This window comes from Ochlerotatus camptorhynchus, unplaced genomic scaffold, assembly GCF_037179485.1.
Source record: "Ochlerotatus camptorhynchus isolate MF236.1 unplaced genomic scaffold, CSIRO-AGI_Acam_v1.1 ptg000330l, whole genome shotgun sequence".
Taxonomy (NCBI): domain Eukaryota; kingdom Metazoa; phylum Arthropoda; class Insecta; order Diptera; family Culicidae; genus Ochlerotatus; species Ochlerotatus camptorhynchus.
The window spans coordinates 16,891,569-16,906,637 of record NW_027040818.1 but is presented as its reverse complement, the minus strand read 5'-3'; the positions used below and the strand labels follow the sequence as shown (position 1 = coordinate 16,906,637).

Genomic DNA, 15,069 nt, shown 5'->3' with positions numbered 1-15,069 from the left:
ATGGTGGACGAGCACGGGTACATGAACATGGGATGCTGACGCTATTTGTTGGTGATGATGAGGCACTATTTAACGCTTCACTTGTTCCGGATCATCAACCAATGCTGGTATTGTTGTTGTTGTTATTGTTGAATGATACATTTTTAGATTGATACTGATGATGATGATGTATGCCTTTGCTTTTTTTGTCGATGTACTGCCATGAGAAATCCAACAAAGTCTAGTAAATTCACCTTCTTCATAAATAAAGCTAATCTACGTAAAATGTATAGTAAATACCAAAGTTAGTAAAAGAGGTGGTCGATTATCACGGCTTACAGGACGTTAAGGGGTGCAATCCATCAACAGGTGATCAAGGAAAAGGTTACTTAAGCAAGGATGCGATTGATATATATCCCAATAGACCACTTGAAAATACGATCCCATCTTTTCGCTCATTCCATTCCAGCACCCTTAATTCGGAAATCAAACAAATCATCAATGCGTTCAACATAGGTTTTGGAGCGCAACGCCGTCGCCATCGTCGTTAGGCAAAGTCATAAATACCAAACTCGCAACTCACAACTCTACCTTCCTCCCCCATAGGAAAAAGGGCTTGGCAATTGCTCTGGGACCGGAAAACCAGTGATCCACGACACGGCTGCATGAGTCGCGCTTATGTTGTCTATCGCAACACAATACACGCGTGAATGGCAATAAAGCAGATTGAACGATTCAGTCACTCGTATTATATATTTGCATTGCACTATACTGCTGCTGCTGCTACTGCTGCCTTTAATTCGACAAAAGACCCCATAAAGTCATTGTTGTTTGTTTTAGAGTTTTTCAAATCGAACATGGTGGAATGTGAGGGGCAAGGGGAAAATGGAACGCAGTCGATTGGCCCAACCCAGAGATCGCTTCCGAAGTTAATACCTACCAAGAGACAATAGTGTTCAATTGCGGACATAACGGGGGGCACGAAGAGGTGGGAATTCAGATGTCGCATGATTGAGGCAATTTTCAGAGTATTTGATCTTCCAAATAGAATGTTTTATGATCAAGAGCGATTTCAAGATTCGGCGTAAGATTGCAGAACATGGTTCATGTTGTTGGTCGTGGCAGTAAAAGTGTATCATCTGATATCTACGGCATATTTGAATGAACACCTTGATGCAAAATTAGCAGGACTTGTTTGAAAAGTTCACGATAACTTGCATGTAATTTTAGAACAGGGGTTTGGAAATCATGCTACATGGATTACGCACTCCGCCAAGTATCTACTGTTGCATGCCGTTTTCGTGCGCTTTTGGAATAGTAGGGCTAGTTACGGATGTCACTTCACGGTGAAAACTTGTCACTTGTCGTTACGGTGAAGTGATTCCCATTTTATTTGTACGGCCTTATTCTGAGTATCACTTCCTTATCGCCGTGCAGTGACACCCGTAATAAAGCCCAGCATCTCAATCATTGATTTTGGAGGTAATATTTTTTAGGATAAGTTTTTACATATTTAAAAGCACTTCTTTTGGTGTGGATGGTTTGGTGATTAACTCACTCAACAGTGAGATAAATATATGTTTTTTTTTTATCAGATTCAGATAGAAACTTAGCGCCAACTGGAAAGCTGTAGCAAATACATTCTACAAACATATATTGCAAGTTTTTTTTTGTTCATTAATTTATTTGATAAGGCTCAACCGAATTAACTTTACAGAGCCGAGGTCACTATACAATACATTTTAAAACTATAGTCAAAAGGTACAACACAATAAACACTTTATCTTCCGCTATCCAAAAAGCCTCCTCCATCAGAACTGGAGCCGCTTCCAGTAGTTTCATTGTATGACAAATTGTTGTACGCCAACGAGGGTCAGAGCGCGTCCATTGCAGCAATGGACGCAAAACGTGGTCAGCACTCACACACTCATCACGAAACGGTTGCTTTCCAAAGTGATGAAGAACTATGAGGAGGACCACAAAATGGTTGCTGCCGAGAAAACAGACGATCGCGTAGCACACATCGAGAGTGGCCTGCTTTTGTCGACAGCCGAGTGAACACTGATTTTGCAAGTTACAATACATACTTTTGCAGAACAAAAAAGTTATTGCAAAATATCCGATTGTTTAATGGGTATTCTCAAACTATATTTTTTGACGTAGGACTACGTCTGCGATTTCTATACGGGGGTACACTTTGTGAAAACCAAAAATGGAACATATTTTAAAATTATGAAAGATTTTGAACGCTTTCAGCTGTCCCTGGACCAACTTCAATAATTTTATCACCAATCGATCAGAAATATTCCTACGCATCTGTTAAATTTAAGACTTTATCATTTTTCAAAATGTCACTATTGAAAATTGCATGAATGTGCAACTGTTGCTATGATAATTAAAATTATCACCGATTGCCTGCAAAAATCGATTTCCCTAACACAGATTTCAAATGTGGAATTCCAACCGGTTTCACTAAAAGGTGTTTATTCAATCACTGCGTGGGGAGTGGTGGTGTTCTCCAGTACACAAAGAAAGGCTGCCTGCAAACAGCGAGCTGCAGCCCACATGAGCATCCATAGAAAGAGGAAGAAGCTACACCGCTATTGATCGGAATCAGTAGCTCTTCGTGAGTCGCTGTGGGCCATCTAAGTCATGCGCGTCATACTAAAGAGTATAAAAAGAGAGAACCTCGCTAAAATTCCTATTCCAACACAAGCTCCTGCTGTAGTTGACAAATAAGATTTATGTCATAAGACCACGTAGTCCTACGTCACCATTGCGTATAATCCCATAGGGCTGTCCCTTGTTGCTTTTGTTCAAAAATGATAAAAACTTTTGTCTATAGGAAACTTTATCTGTGTTATGTTGATAACTAGCTATTTTCAACATGGAGGCGAACCAGCCCAAGGCTGAAAGCCTCCCTAATAAAGATAAATAATAATAATAATATTTTCAACAAGTCTCTATTTTTTTATATAATATTTTTTAAATAAACTCTAACAGCTGACTTCTGCAAATATTCTTGCAAAGAAGGGAAGATGGCTTTTATGGCCTATGGATTTAAAGATAGGGACTATGAATTGTATTATCCTGTTTTTAAATTTTTCTAAGATCTCCCCGATTATTTTTCAAATTTAGTTCTCAAATTTGTATTGTAAAAAAAATGTTTCGAATAAATGTAGTTATTTTGTTCTTATTAAATTCTTCAATTCCATTTTAAAATTCTGTCCGCATTGTAAATTCTCAACTTCAGTGTTCAATTTCATTTTTCAAATTCAATTTCTCTCAACTCAATTTCCGATTTCTTTTCTCAAATTCTTTTTTTTTCAATTTCAAGTTACAGTTTTAAGCTTTAAATTTAAATCTTAAATTAAATTCCTTAATTCGCTTTTAAAATTGAGCTCTTATTATAAATTATGTAGTTCGATTCTAAAACAAAATTCTTAAATTTAATAAAGAAATTCAGTATTCATTATTCCAGATCCAGTCTACAATTTAATTTTCTCGTTCAATTCTCAGTTTTATGTCTCAAATTAAATTCTCAAATTTAAATTTCAACATAATTTCCCAGATTATAATCACACATTCATTTTCCAAATTATTTTCTCAAAATCTATCGACTTAAATATTCAATTCTAAAATTTAACTCCAAAATTAAAATTCCTGATAACTTTCTCAAATTTGATTTTAAAATTTTATAATAAAACTGCTTATCTTGGATTCAGTCCTCATTTCTTATTTCCAATATCAAACATCAAATTAAGTCCTCTATTTATGCTTACAAATTATAAACTCAAACTCAGTTCTCATATTCAATTATATAATTCAATTCTCAAATTGTACCATCACATTCAATTTCCAAATCAAATTTTAAAATTTAGTTAAATCAATTACAATTTTCAAGTGAAGTACTCAACTTCTAATCTCAAATTCAATTCCCAAATTCTATTCTCAAAAACGGTCCTGAATATCTTTTCTCTAATTCAGTTCACAAAATCAAAAGTCGAATTATTTTCTGGAATTCGTTGCAGTTATTAAATCGTTTTTACAGTTCTCAAGTCTCAAATTAAAATTTCAAATTCAAAACTCAAATTCAATTCTCTAATTATTTTCTCAAAATCATTCAGCATTTTAATTCAATTCTTGCATTATTTTCTCAATTTCAGTCGGCAATTTCAATTCAAAATTTTTAAAATCGGACTTCTCAAGTTTAAAATAAAGTTCACAATATTAATTTAATTACAATCTCACTTTCAGTTTTCAATTTCAAGCTCACATTCAAATCACAAATTCAACTCTAATAATCAATTCTCACAATATTTTCTCAAATTCAGTCCTTAGTTTCAGTTCTTAAAATCAATTCTCAAATTCAGCTCTCAGTTTTAATTTTTTAAATTAATAAGATTCCAAATCTTAATCTAAGCACTACAATTCAATTCCAATTTAAATTCTTAAATTAAACTGTCGCATTTAGTTTCCAAGTTCTCAAATTCAATTTTCAAATTCAATTTTCAAATTCAATTTTCAAATTCAATTTTCAAATTCAATTTTCAAATTCAATTTTCAAATTCAATTTTCAAATTCAATTTTCAAATTCAATTTTCAAATTCAATTTTCAAATTCAATTTTCAAATTCAATTTTCAAATTCAATTTTCAAATTCAATTTTCAAATTCAATTTTCAAATTCAATTTTCAAATTCAATTTTCAAATTCAATTTTCAAATTCAATTTTCAAATTCAATTTTCAAATTCAATTTTCAAATTCAATTTTCAAATTCAATTTTCAAATTCAATTTTCAAATTCAATTTTCAAATTCAATTTTCAAATTCAATTTTCAAATTCAATTTTCAAATTCAATTTTCAAATTCAATTTTCAAATTCAATTTTCAAATTCAATTTTCAAATTCAATTTTCAAATTCAATTTTCAAATTCAATTTTCAAATTCAATTTTCAAATTCAATTTTCAAATTCATTTTTTAAATTCAATTTTCAAATTCAATTTTCAAATTCAATTTTCAAATTCAATTTTCAAATTCAATTTTCAAATTCAATTTTCAAATTCAATTTTCAAATTCAATTTTCAAATTCAATTTTCAAATTCAATTTTCAAATTCAATTTTCAAACTCAATTCTAATATTAAGTTTTCAATTTCCAAATGTTCTCAAAATCCGTTCTCAATTTTATTCTAGGATTCCAATCTTAAATTCAATTCTCACATTAAATTCCCAAAAAAAATTATTCGCTAATTCGATTTTCAATTCTCAAATTCTAAACCCAAATTTCATTCTAAAATTCTATTCTCATATTCGTATCTCAAATTCAGTTCTCAATTTAAATTCTTAGTTCACTGAATGCAGTTCTCTTTTTTATTTCTTAACTCGTTTCTCATTTCTAATTCTTACTTTAAAATCACACATTTACATCATAAATTCAATTCCAAAATGCTATTCGCAAATTACTCTTTTTCTATTCTTAAATTTGAATTTCAGATTCAGCTTTAACTATAAATTTTTAAATTTAATCCTCAAATTAATTTCTTTATTTATATTCTTCACAAAAATTCCATTCAAGATTCTCTAATTAAAGTCTCACATTCAATTTTCAAGTACATTTGAGAAACTTTCAGGCATTAAAGATTTGAAATTGAGGGCTGAATTCAAGAATTGAAGTTGAGAATTGAGTTTGAGATTGAGTTTGAGAAAATCAATTCTTAAAAGCACATCTCAAACTCAATCCTCAACTTCAATTCTTGAATTCAGCCCTCAATTTCAAATCTTTAATGCCTGAAAGTTAATAATAATTATCAATGACTATTATTGAATTCTTCTCTCATACTCGATACACCTTTTAATCCGTTTCACCAGCTCACAAGTTTCAAATATATGTCTCAAATTCAGAACTGTAATTCAAATCTAAATAATATTCTCAAACTCTTTAAATTCTTAATCTTAAATTCAGTCCTCAATTTCATTTCTTAAATTTAAAAATCTTAGAGTTTATAATAATTATGAATTCAAATTCTTAGCTGTTACAAATCCATTTCAACTGTTTATAAGTCTCAAATGTATGCCTCAAGTTCAAAACTTAAATTCATATCTTAAATTCTATTCTCAAATGCTTGCCTCATATTCAGTCCTCAATTTTTATTCTATTTAGTTAATTTTCTAGTCTCAAATTTAGTTCTCAAGTTAAATTTTCAAATTCCATTCTTAAATTAATTTTTTTTTTTTAATTTTATGCTCAAATTCAGTTCTCGTTTTCAATTCTCACATCCAAATGCCACAATCTTAAATTCAAATCTTGAATTAAACTCTCAAATTCAATTGTCAAATGCAGTACCCAATTTAAATTCTTAGATTAAATTCTCCAATTCAGTTCTCTTTTTCAAGTTTTGAATTATTTTTTTCAACTCCAGTTCTTAATTTAAATTCTCCGATACAATTCCAATCCCGATTCTCAAATTCTACTCCTTAATTAAATTAAGAAATATTATTTACAAATTCAATTCTCAATATTAGTTTTCAAGTTCAATTCTCAAACTCTAAATTTACGTTCTCCAATAAAAATTCAATTCCGATTCTTAATTTCAACTTTCACATTCAATTTCCGAAGTCTATACTCTCAAGTTCAGTCCACTATTTCAATTCGAATATAAATTAAAGGGGAAATGGGTCTAATATTGGCCTATGGATCTAAGATTGGGCTCATCGCTAAAAATCAGCTGTTTATCAATTTTATCTAGATGAACGCGTCCTTGGAAAGGTACTAATGGATATTTTTGGTCGCTATTGAAAATTTAGTCGATTGCTGAATTTATGTATGGGTCCAAATTAGGGGCATTTATTCCGGCATTACTTCCATTTCCCCTATTTAATTCAAATTCAATGCAAATTCTAAACATTTTCTAAGTAAAACATAATTTGATTGTTCTTTGATTTACGCTCGTAATTTGTCATAAATTTGCAATTGATTTTAATTAGTAAAGTAAATTATCATCGAATATACGTTGTTTAATTCAAACACAAATTCAAAGCATATTTATAGCAAATTCAGTGTCAATTTAAGGCTAATTTAGTGCAATTTTTTCAAAACTCGATCAGGACATCTATATCTGCGATGCACGGAAAATTCTGCTTTGATTCAGTAAGATGCTCGGAAGCTTAATAGCTTCATAGAAGATTGATGAAGATGTCGAAGATATTGAAGATCTCTTGCTTAAAGATGAAAAGCGATGCGAATAAATGGACTTAGATGTGATAATTAAACGAAGATTTTACGTAGATAAACTCAGGTAAGCTCGAGATTTTTCGATCATCTTAGGAAAAGAGTTTACATGCTTCTATCAACTGTTTTTAGTTTAACACAAATTCACTATAAATCTGTGCAATTTCAACACAAATTCAATGCCAATTCAATGCAAATTTAACGCAAATTTATCACTAAAGTGTCATAAATTCAATGGCGTTCAAAGGAAATTCAACGCAAATTAAATGGAAATATATCGCACGCATATTAAACACCAATTTAATCCAAAATTATTGAAAACCCAACGATATTAATCACAAATTCAGCAAAAATTCAATGTAAATTTAAAGATTATTAATCGAAATCTTATAAAAATCGACCAGGTCTTCTACATCTGCGATTCACGGAAAATTCTGCTTTAATAAGATGTTCGGAAGCTTAGCAGATTGACAGAAGATTACTGAAGATGTTGAGGGTTTTGATGATTTTTTCCTTAAAGATGGAAAGCGATGAGACTTATATGTGATAATTGAAAGAATATTTTCCATAGATGAACTAGTTAGCTCCAGTTAGACCATCTTATCCCTATAAAAGCATTTCAAGTTTAATTCAACGCGAATTCATCATAAAATATATACAATTACAACACAAATTCAACGCAAATTCAACGATAATTAAACGAAAATTCATCGTGTCATAAATTCAATGGCATTCAACAAAAATTCAACGCAAACTCTGCGTTAATTTAACTTAGCTAACGCAAATTCAGAGCATTATTCAATGGAAATCTATCGCACGCATATTTAACACCAGAATAAATCCAAACTTATCGCAAACTCAACAATCCAAATCAACACAAATTAAGTGGAATCTATCAAAATTCAGTGCAAATTCAATTAAAATTAAAATTAAATTTACCAGAAATTCAAATGAAATGATGATGATGATGATGATGATGATGATGATGATGATGATGATGATGATGATGATGATGATGATGATGATGATGATGATGATGATGATGATGATGATGATGATGATGATGATGATGATGATGATGATGATGATGATGATGATGATGATGATGATGATGATGATGATGATGATGATGATGATGATGATGATGATGATGATGATGATGATGATGATGATGATGATGATGATGATGATGATGATGATGATGATGATGATGATGATGATGATGATGATGATGATGATGATGATGATGATGATGATGATGATGATGATGATGATGATGATGATGATGATGATGATGATGATGATGATGATGATGATGATGATGATGATGATGATGATGATGATGATGATGATGATGATGATGATGATGATGATGATGATGATGATGATGATGATGATGATGATGATGATGATGATGATGATGATGATGATGATGATGATGATGATGATGATGATGATGATGATGATGATGATGATGATGATGATGATGATGATGATGATGATGATGATGATGATGATGATGATGATGATGATGATGATGATGATGATGATGATGATGATGATGATGATGATGATGATGATGATGATGATGATGATGATGATGATGATGATGATGATGATGAAATTCAGTGCAAATTCAATTAAAATTAAAATTAAATTTACCAGAAATTCAAATGAAATGATGATGATGATGATGATGATGATGATGATGATGATGATGATGATGATGATGATGATGATGATGATGATGATGATGATGATGATGATGATGATGATGATAGTGGTCTACCACTCATTTTAGCACTGAGACCAGTTCGATAGCGGTGGGCTATCATCACTGTTGAACATAATCAAGCTTAATAACCTTTGATATTGTCATCAGAAAATCGCTTTATGAAGGGCCAAAAACGAATTTTTTGATAATCAATTTGCCTATTCTTTTTTTTTTGGGACACCTAAGTATCTCCTTCCAACAACTTGATCAGCTAATTGGTCAGAAAACGAGCCATCCAACAGGAAGATGCCCTAATAAATGGGGAGGAGAACCCGCCCATTATCCACGAAATGATAGCAACAGGGAGTTGACTTCTTCACTCTGATCGCTTCAATTGGGTGCCCTGATGGTCCCTCCTAGTATGTAATGTTATAACCAGATAATCAGAAGCATAACGTTTACAAAAATAGGCGTGTCGATTGAAATCTGCCGAAAATAAATGAGGGCTAAGTTGATTCTTAACATAGAAGAGTAGATGCATAGGTGAAGGATAAGAGAAAGGAGAGTCAAAGGGGTTGACATGCAGAATTAGAAGTTGTCGAGATTGAATGCGCATATTTAAATATCGTTGATCCAGTTTGTAAAGCATTCATCGCAAGTTCTTAAAAAATAATCGATAATTCAGCTGGAATTCAACGCGAATTCATTGCAATTTCAACCCAAAGTACAACCAATTCAAGAAAAATATCGTTGGCAATTCATTGCAAATTCTACACAAACTCAACATATTCAACGGAATTCATGGTAAATCCATCGTAAATTCACCGCTTAATTTACTGAAATTAATCGCAAACTCAAAGCAAATTCAATGGAAACACAATGCAAATTCAACTCAAATTCAATGCAAATGCAACGCAAATTCAACTATCATTAAACTAAAAATTCTGTGCCATTTCAATACAACTTTAATCTGAACTCATCGCAATTTATAATCAAACTCCACACAAATTAAACAAGAATCAACCGCAATTTCAACTGAAATAAACTGCGAATTCAGAGCGGCGCCAGTGATGTAGTGGTAAGCGTGATTACCTCTCACCCCAGCAGGCTTGGGTTCAATCCCAGTCAGCGCCGCCGGGATGTTCTGAGGCATAACATCTCTGAATCACGCCTTCCTTCGGAAGGGAAGTAAAGCCGTTGGTCCCCGGTTCATGAGTTGATGGGTCGATAGGTAGGGTCCAGGTGTGTGAGCTGCCTCCCTGGCGTCGGTAGCATTGGTGCTAAGCACGGAAAACAAGATCGACGAAAAATTCATAAAAAAAAACTGCGAATTCAACGAAAATTCATTGCAAATTCAACGCAAACCATTTTGCGTCAATTGCAAAATCAAGCATGATAAAATCTATCATATATCATAAAATCTATGCAATTTAAAAGAAAATTTAATGTCAATTCAATGATAATTAAACGACAATTAATCGCTAACGTGTCATAAATTCAATGGCATTCAACGGAAATTCAACGCAAATCCTGCGCAAATGCAACTCAGTTAACGCAAATTAAGAGCAAATTCAATGGAAATCTAGCGTACGCAAATTCAACGCCAATTTAATCCAAATTTAATCCAAAATCATCGGAAACTCAAGATATAATCAACACAAATTCAACGCGATTCATCACAAATTCAGCACAAATTCAATGCACATTCAACTTAAAGTATTCGCAAATTTAATGCATATTAGCATTAGCATTAGCATCGAACAAGTTGCACAATATCGTAGGTGGTACGAATTCAAAGCTATTAAGAGCAAGACGGATAGCTATTACTGGACAGATAGTAAGTAGGAAATAATTACTATCTTCCAGATAAAGACATATCCCGCTCCAACAGTTAAGGATTGTCCTGGCCACGTCCTTAAAACTGGTAGGGATAGGAAAGGAATAGATAGTCCAACATTTACTTAAGACTTTCAATCGCATATTTACCACAAACTCATTTGAAATTCATTGCGAATTCAGTGCAAATCCAATGCAAATTAATTCCAAATTCGTTGCAAATTCCATGTATATTCAACATAAATTCATCGCAAATTTACAGCAAATCAACACAAATTCATCGCAAATTCAGATTAATTGGTATCAAATTCATAGCAAATTTATCCAAAAATAATCGAAAATTCAGCTGGAATTCAACGCAAACTCATCGCATTTGCAACGCAATGTAATTCAACACAAATTAAATGCAAATTTAGTTGCCGATGCATTGTAAATCCTACGCCAACTTAACACAAATTCAACGGAATTCATCGTAAATTCATCGTCAATTCATCGCAAATTCATCGCCAAAATTACTGAAATTAATGGCAAACTCTATGCAAATTTAAAGTTAACAAAAACTTAAAGCAAATTCAATGGAAATACAACGCAAATTCAACTCACAGTAAACGAAAATTCTGTGTCAATTCAATGCAAATTCAATCTGAACTCATCGCAATTTCTAATCAAACTCCACACAAATTCAAGATGAGTTACTTGCAGATACTGAAATATGACGCGAATTCTCCGTAAATCGTACGAACATTCAACGCATTGGGTTTACCTCAATTATAAAACCATCCATGATTCATCATCGATGAATTGGAAGGTTCCTGAACCCTTAATGGCCGTATCTGATGTTTCTTGAATTGATCGATTACCTCGCACGTTAAGACAAAATCCTGTATTTATACACTTATGGTAAGATCTGACCCTGATGTCACATGATGGGTTTTGGCCCTATTTAGAAACTGGTTACTTCCCCGGAGGTATCCGGAGCATGTCCGGTTGGGGCCAATGTTGTCCTAGGTCCTCATGCATAAATGATGTAGCATTTGAGGGTGAAGGGGGGTTCAGAAGTCTTGACCGTTCATGTGTTTGGTATAGCAAAATGCGCTACTACGGTCCCTGATGTGATGTTCTGGTTTGAGACGTTTCAGATCGCTTCTAGTCTTGAACCATGTATTCAGCGGAAAGTGTTCCGGTCATGCCTCCGGAACCGGATGACTGATTCTAAAAATATTCAACGGGACCTTCCATTTACCTTCCATTTGACAATTGTTGCGTTCAATTCGGTGCAGCAGTTGCCGAGAAACACTCCTTATTTTAAAGGCGTATAAGAGCAACCTCATGTTAGACGAAAATCATTCATAAGTCACGTTTTTTAAATTCATATGTGTCATCAATAAATAGTGCCTCATGATATTCTTAAGTTTATTTGCCTCAGTGTATAGCACTCCTGGCCTCGTATACACTCAAATAAAACAACACGTCTGATCGAAGTGTTTAAGCACTTGATTTTTCATATGCTCAATCACATTTATTTTAAATGTATTTCACCATGGTTCATGCAATGTATTCTAGACGTTGATTTTGTTTTGATTGTTGATAATCTTTTTCTATAAATTTAAGTGAATCACACTACTGTTCAAAACAGATGAATTTGAAGTGATTTGCATTTCAATGCTATGTGAATTGCTTGTTCTGCACGGTAAACGTCGAAAACATGAGTTGTTACTTCATCCTTATAACTCATATATAAGAACAACCGTGGCCCAGTCAGATCGAACGAAGACAATGGCAGCAGCACACTCCAACAGTCCAAGATCAATTCTCAAATCAGACCCATTAAAAAAGGCATGTATAAGCTCCTGCCCGCTGGCAGCTTTGTTTATAAGTCGATAAAATAGAATATTGTTGAACATTGAACTATGATGTGCAAAGACACATAGACTCCAAGTGTGTCACAATTAGTACCAATAAGTGCTCAATTAAGTGATGATGATGTGTGGAATTGTTTTGAGTGTAGAAAGTCAAGCGGTCTTATACTCTTCTTTGTACACTGAGGCAAATAAACTTAAGAATTTCATAACGCTCGATTCATGAACGACGCATATGAATTTCATAAGCGTAACTTATGAATGATTTTTGCCTAACATGAGGTAGCTCTCATACTCCTTTAAGGTTCAATTTACTTTGATGCATTTTTAAAAAATTCAAAAGCAGTTTTTTTCGACGCATTATTTTAGATTTTTAGGAATCGAATAGTGCGAGCTTTTTGCAATCTGAAATAATGCGTCGGAAATAACTGCTTTTGAAATTTTCCAAAAAGCATCAAAGTAAATTGAACCTTAACCATGTATTTTCTCAAGCGTTGAAAGACGAGCGTTCAACACACAGGCCAAGAAAGGTAAAAAATGACTTTGAAAGGGCGATGAAACAGTCCAAATAACATCCGCCGTAGCCAGCATTTCATTCGGTGAGTTCCCATAATTTCACAACCCAAACATCATTTGACTAAATGTGTGCACCTTTCTTTGTGTTAACCATCGGTTACGATGCTTTTCCCACCACTTGGATCGAACACGTTTCACGTTTCACGTGCCAAGTTCCGACGCTATCTGTCTGCCTATCCCGGTGCTTACCTTCTTCGTGCTGCAGCCGGACCAGGTCACGTTTCTTGATTTTATGCTTTCGCTCGATTTCGTACTTTTTGCAAAAATACGGCAGAGGCGCATAAACGGGCGCCCGATAGCGATACTTGGCGCTATTGGACGGATCCACCAGCAGCGCCGGTTCCCCCTCCTGACGCTGCTGCTGATACTGGTGATCGTAGGCGTGATAAAACTGCCGCGGGCAGTCATCATCCAAGCCGGGCCCGTCCAACGACACCGAACCGGAGGACGGTCCATGGGTTAGATTCTGCAACAGATTGGTACCTATACGTTTGAGCAGTGAAATCGATTTTCCACCACCACCCGCACTCGACGCCGGACCACCATCAAAGTGTTGCTTCAAACTAGCCCGGTAATCTTCGTCCGATTCGGACGAGAAGCACAACGGCGAAGGACACTTGAGCTTCATCTTGCCATTTCACAACCGCACTCGCATTATCACTAACACCCAGTTGTTCGCGGGGAAAAAAACAAGATAGAGAAACGCCACTTTGATCGCGTCCAAACCGATCCCGCCAGAGTCCGCACTTTCAATGGCAGCAGTAGCACTTTCTTAGAAGTTGGGCCCGCGTCGCGTCGTTGGTCGTCGGGACGTCTCAGCCAGAGCCGGAGTAGTTGGCGAAGCCATATGGCGTGTTTGCTGCAAAGGCACGCGCGTCTGATTTCCTTTGGAACTTCACTTTGAAACCGACAGAGGAGAAGGTATAGATTTCGAACAACCGCCCGTCCGCCCGCAGCGCCCTCCCCTGCCACGGTTCGGTAAGACGAGAACGAAAAACAACAACGAGAAACAGCAATAAATAAAAACAAAACTACATCGGGTAATGAGGGATCCGGAACGACGACACACGACACGCCAGAATGTATTGCCCCGGGAGGTTCCGATCAGGCGGAATTGTTGAACTGTTTTTTTGTTATTCTGAGGGGATCCGATATGATTGAGTTCTGTTTCTGGGGAGGTGTTGGGAAAGGTATTATTGTCACACTAATGAGGCCCCTTTGCCTCGCTAGAGTTGAAATGACTTTCTTCAAAGTGAGTACCGAGAATGCGCTGCTAGGTAGATTGGTACGACAGTTGCCAATGTGTCATCCAGAGGTTCACGCTTCATTTGGTGGGGTAATGATTCTCCCGATCAATGGAGGAACTTGAAACTGATTCGATTGCACAATATGGTTGGCAGAGCTGGTTTTAAGAGGTTCATATTTGTTTTCGATTCGCTCATACGGCAAACAGCTGAAAGATGACTTATCTTCTACATACATACCATCTAGAAGTGACGAATCCGTTGTTTGGTCTTCACTTTTCAGTCCATCAGCGGAGGATGCCCTGCAAAGAGGCAAATGGGTGGATCGTCAATTTGTTGATGAAATTTGAATAAGTTTAAATTTAATTTGCGTTAAATTTGAGTTGAATATGCGATGAGTTTGTGTGGAGTTTGTGTTGAATTTGCATTGAATATGCGTTAAATTTGATTTGATTTAGCATGGAATTGATATTGAATTAGAGTTGAATTCCCATTGAGGTTGTATTGATGTTGAAGCTGTTTGGAATTCGCGGTAAATTTGCGTTGAATATGCTTAGGTTTTGCGTTGAGCTGGCGGTGAATTTGCATTAGAATTTGCGTCCATTAGCGCATCTAATTTCCGTTGAATTTGCT

At 34.5% G+C, this 15,069-nt stretch overlaps 1 protein-coding gene across 1 annotated transcript in view; it reads right to left on the bottom strand.

The window, feature by feature from the left end:
• CAP overlaps positions 1 to 13,898 on the bottom strand; it is a 401,038-nt gene extending 387,140 nt beyond the window's left edge. The window contains exon 1 of the mRNA XM_065230341.1: positions 13,382 to 13,898. Coding sequence (XP_065086413.1) covers positions 13,382 to 13,820 — 439 coding nt within the window. The 5' untranslated portion in view covers positions 13,821 to 13,898. The remainder of the gene's footprint in view (positions 1 to 13,381) is intronic.
• Positions 13,899 to 15,069: the final 1,171 nt, after the last annotated feature.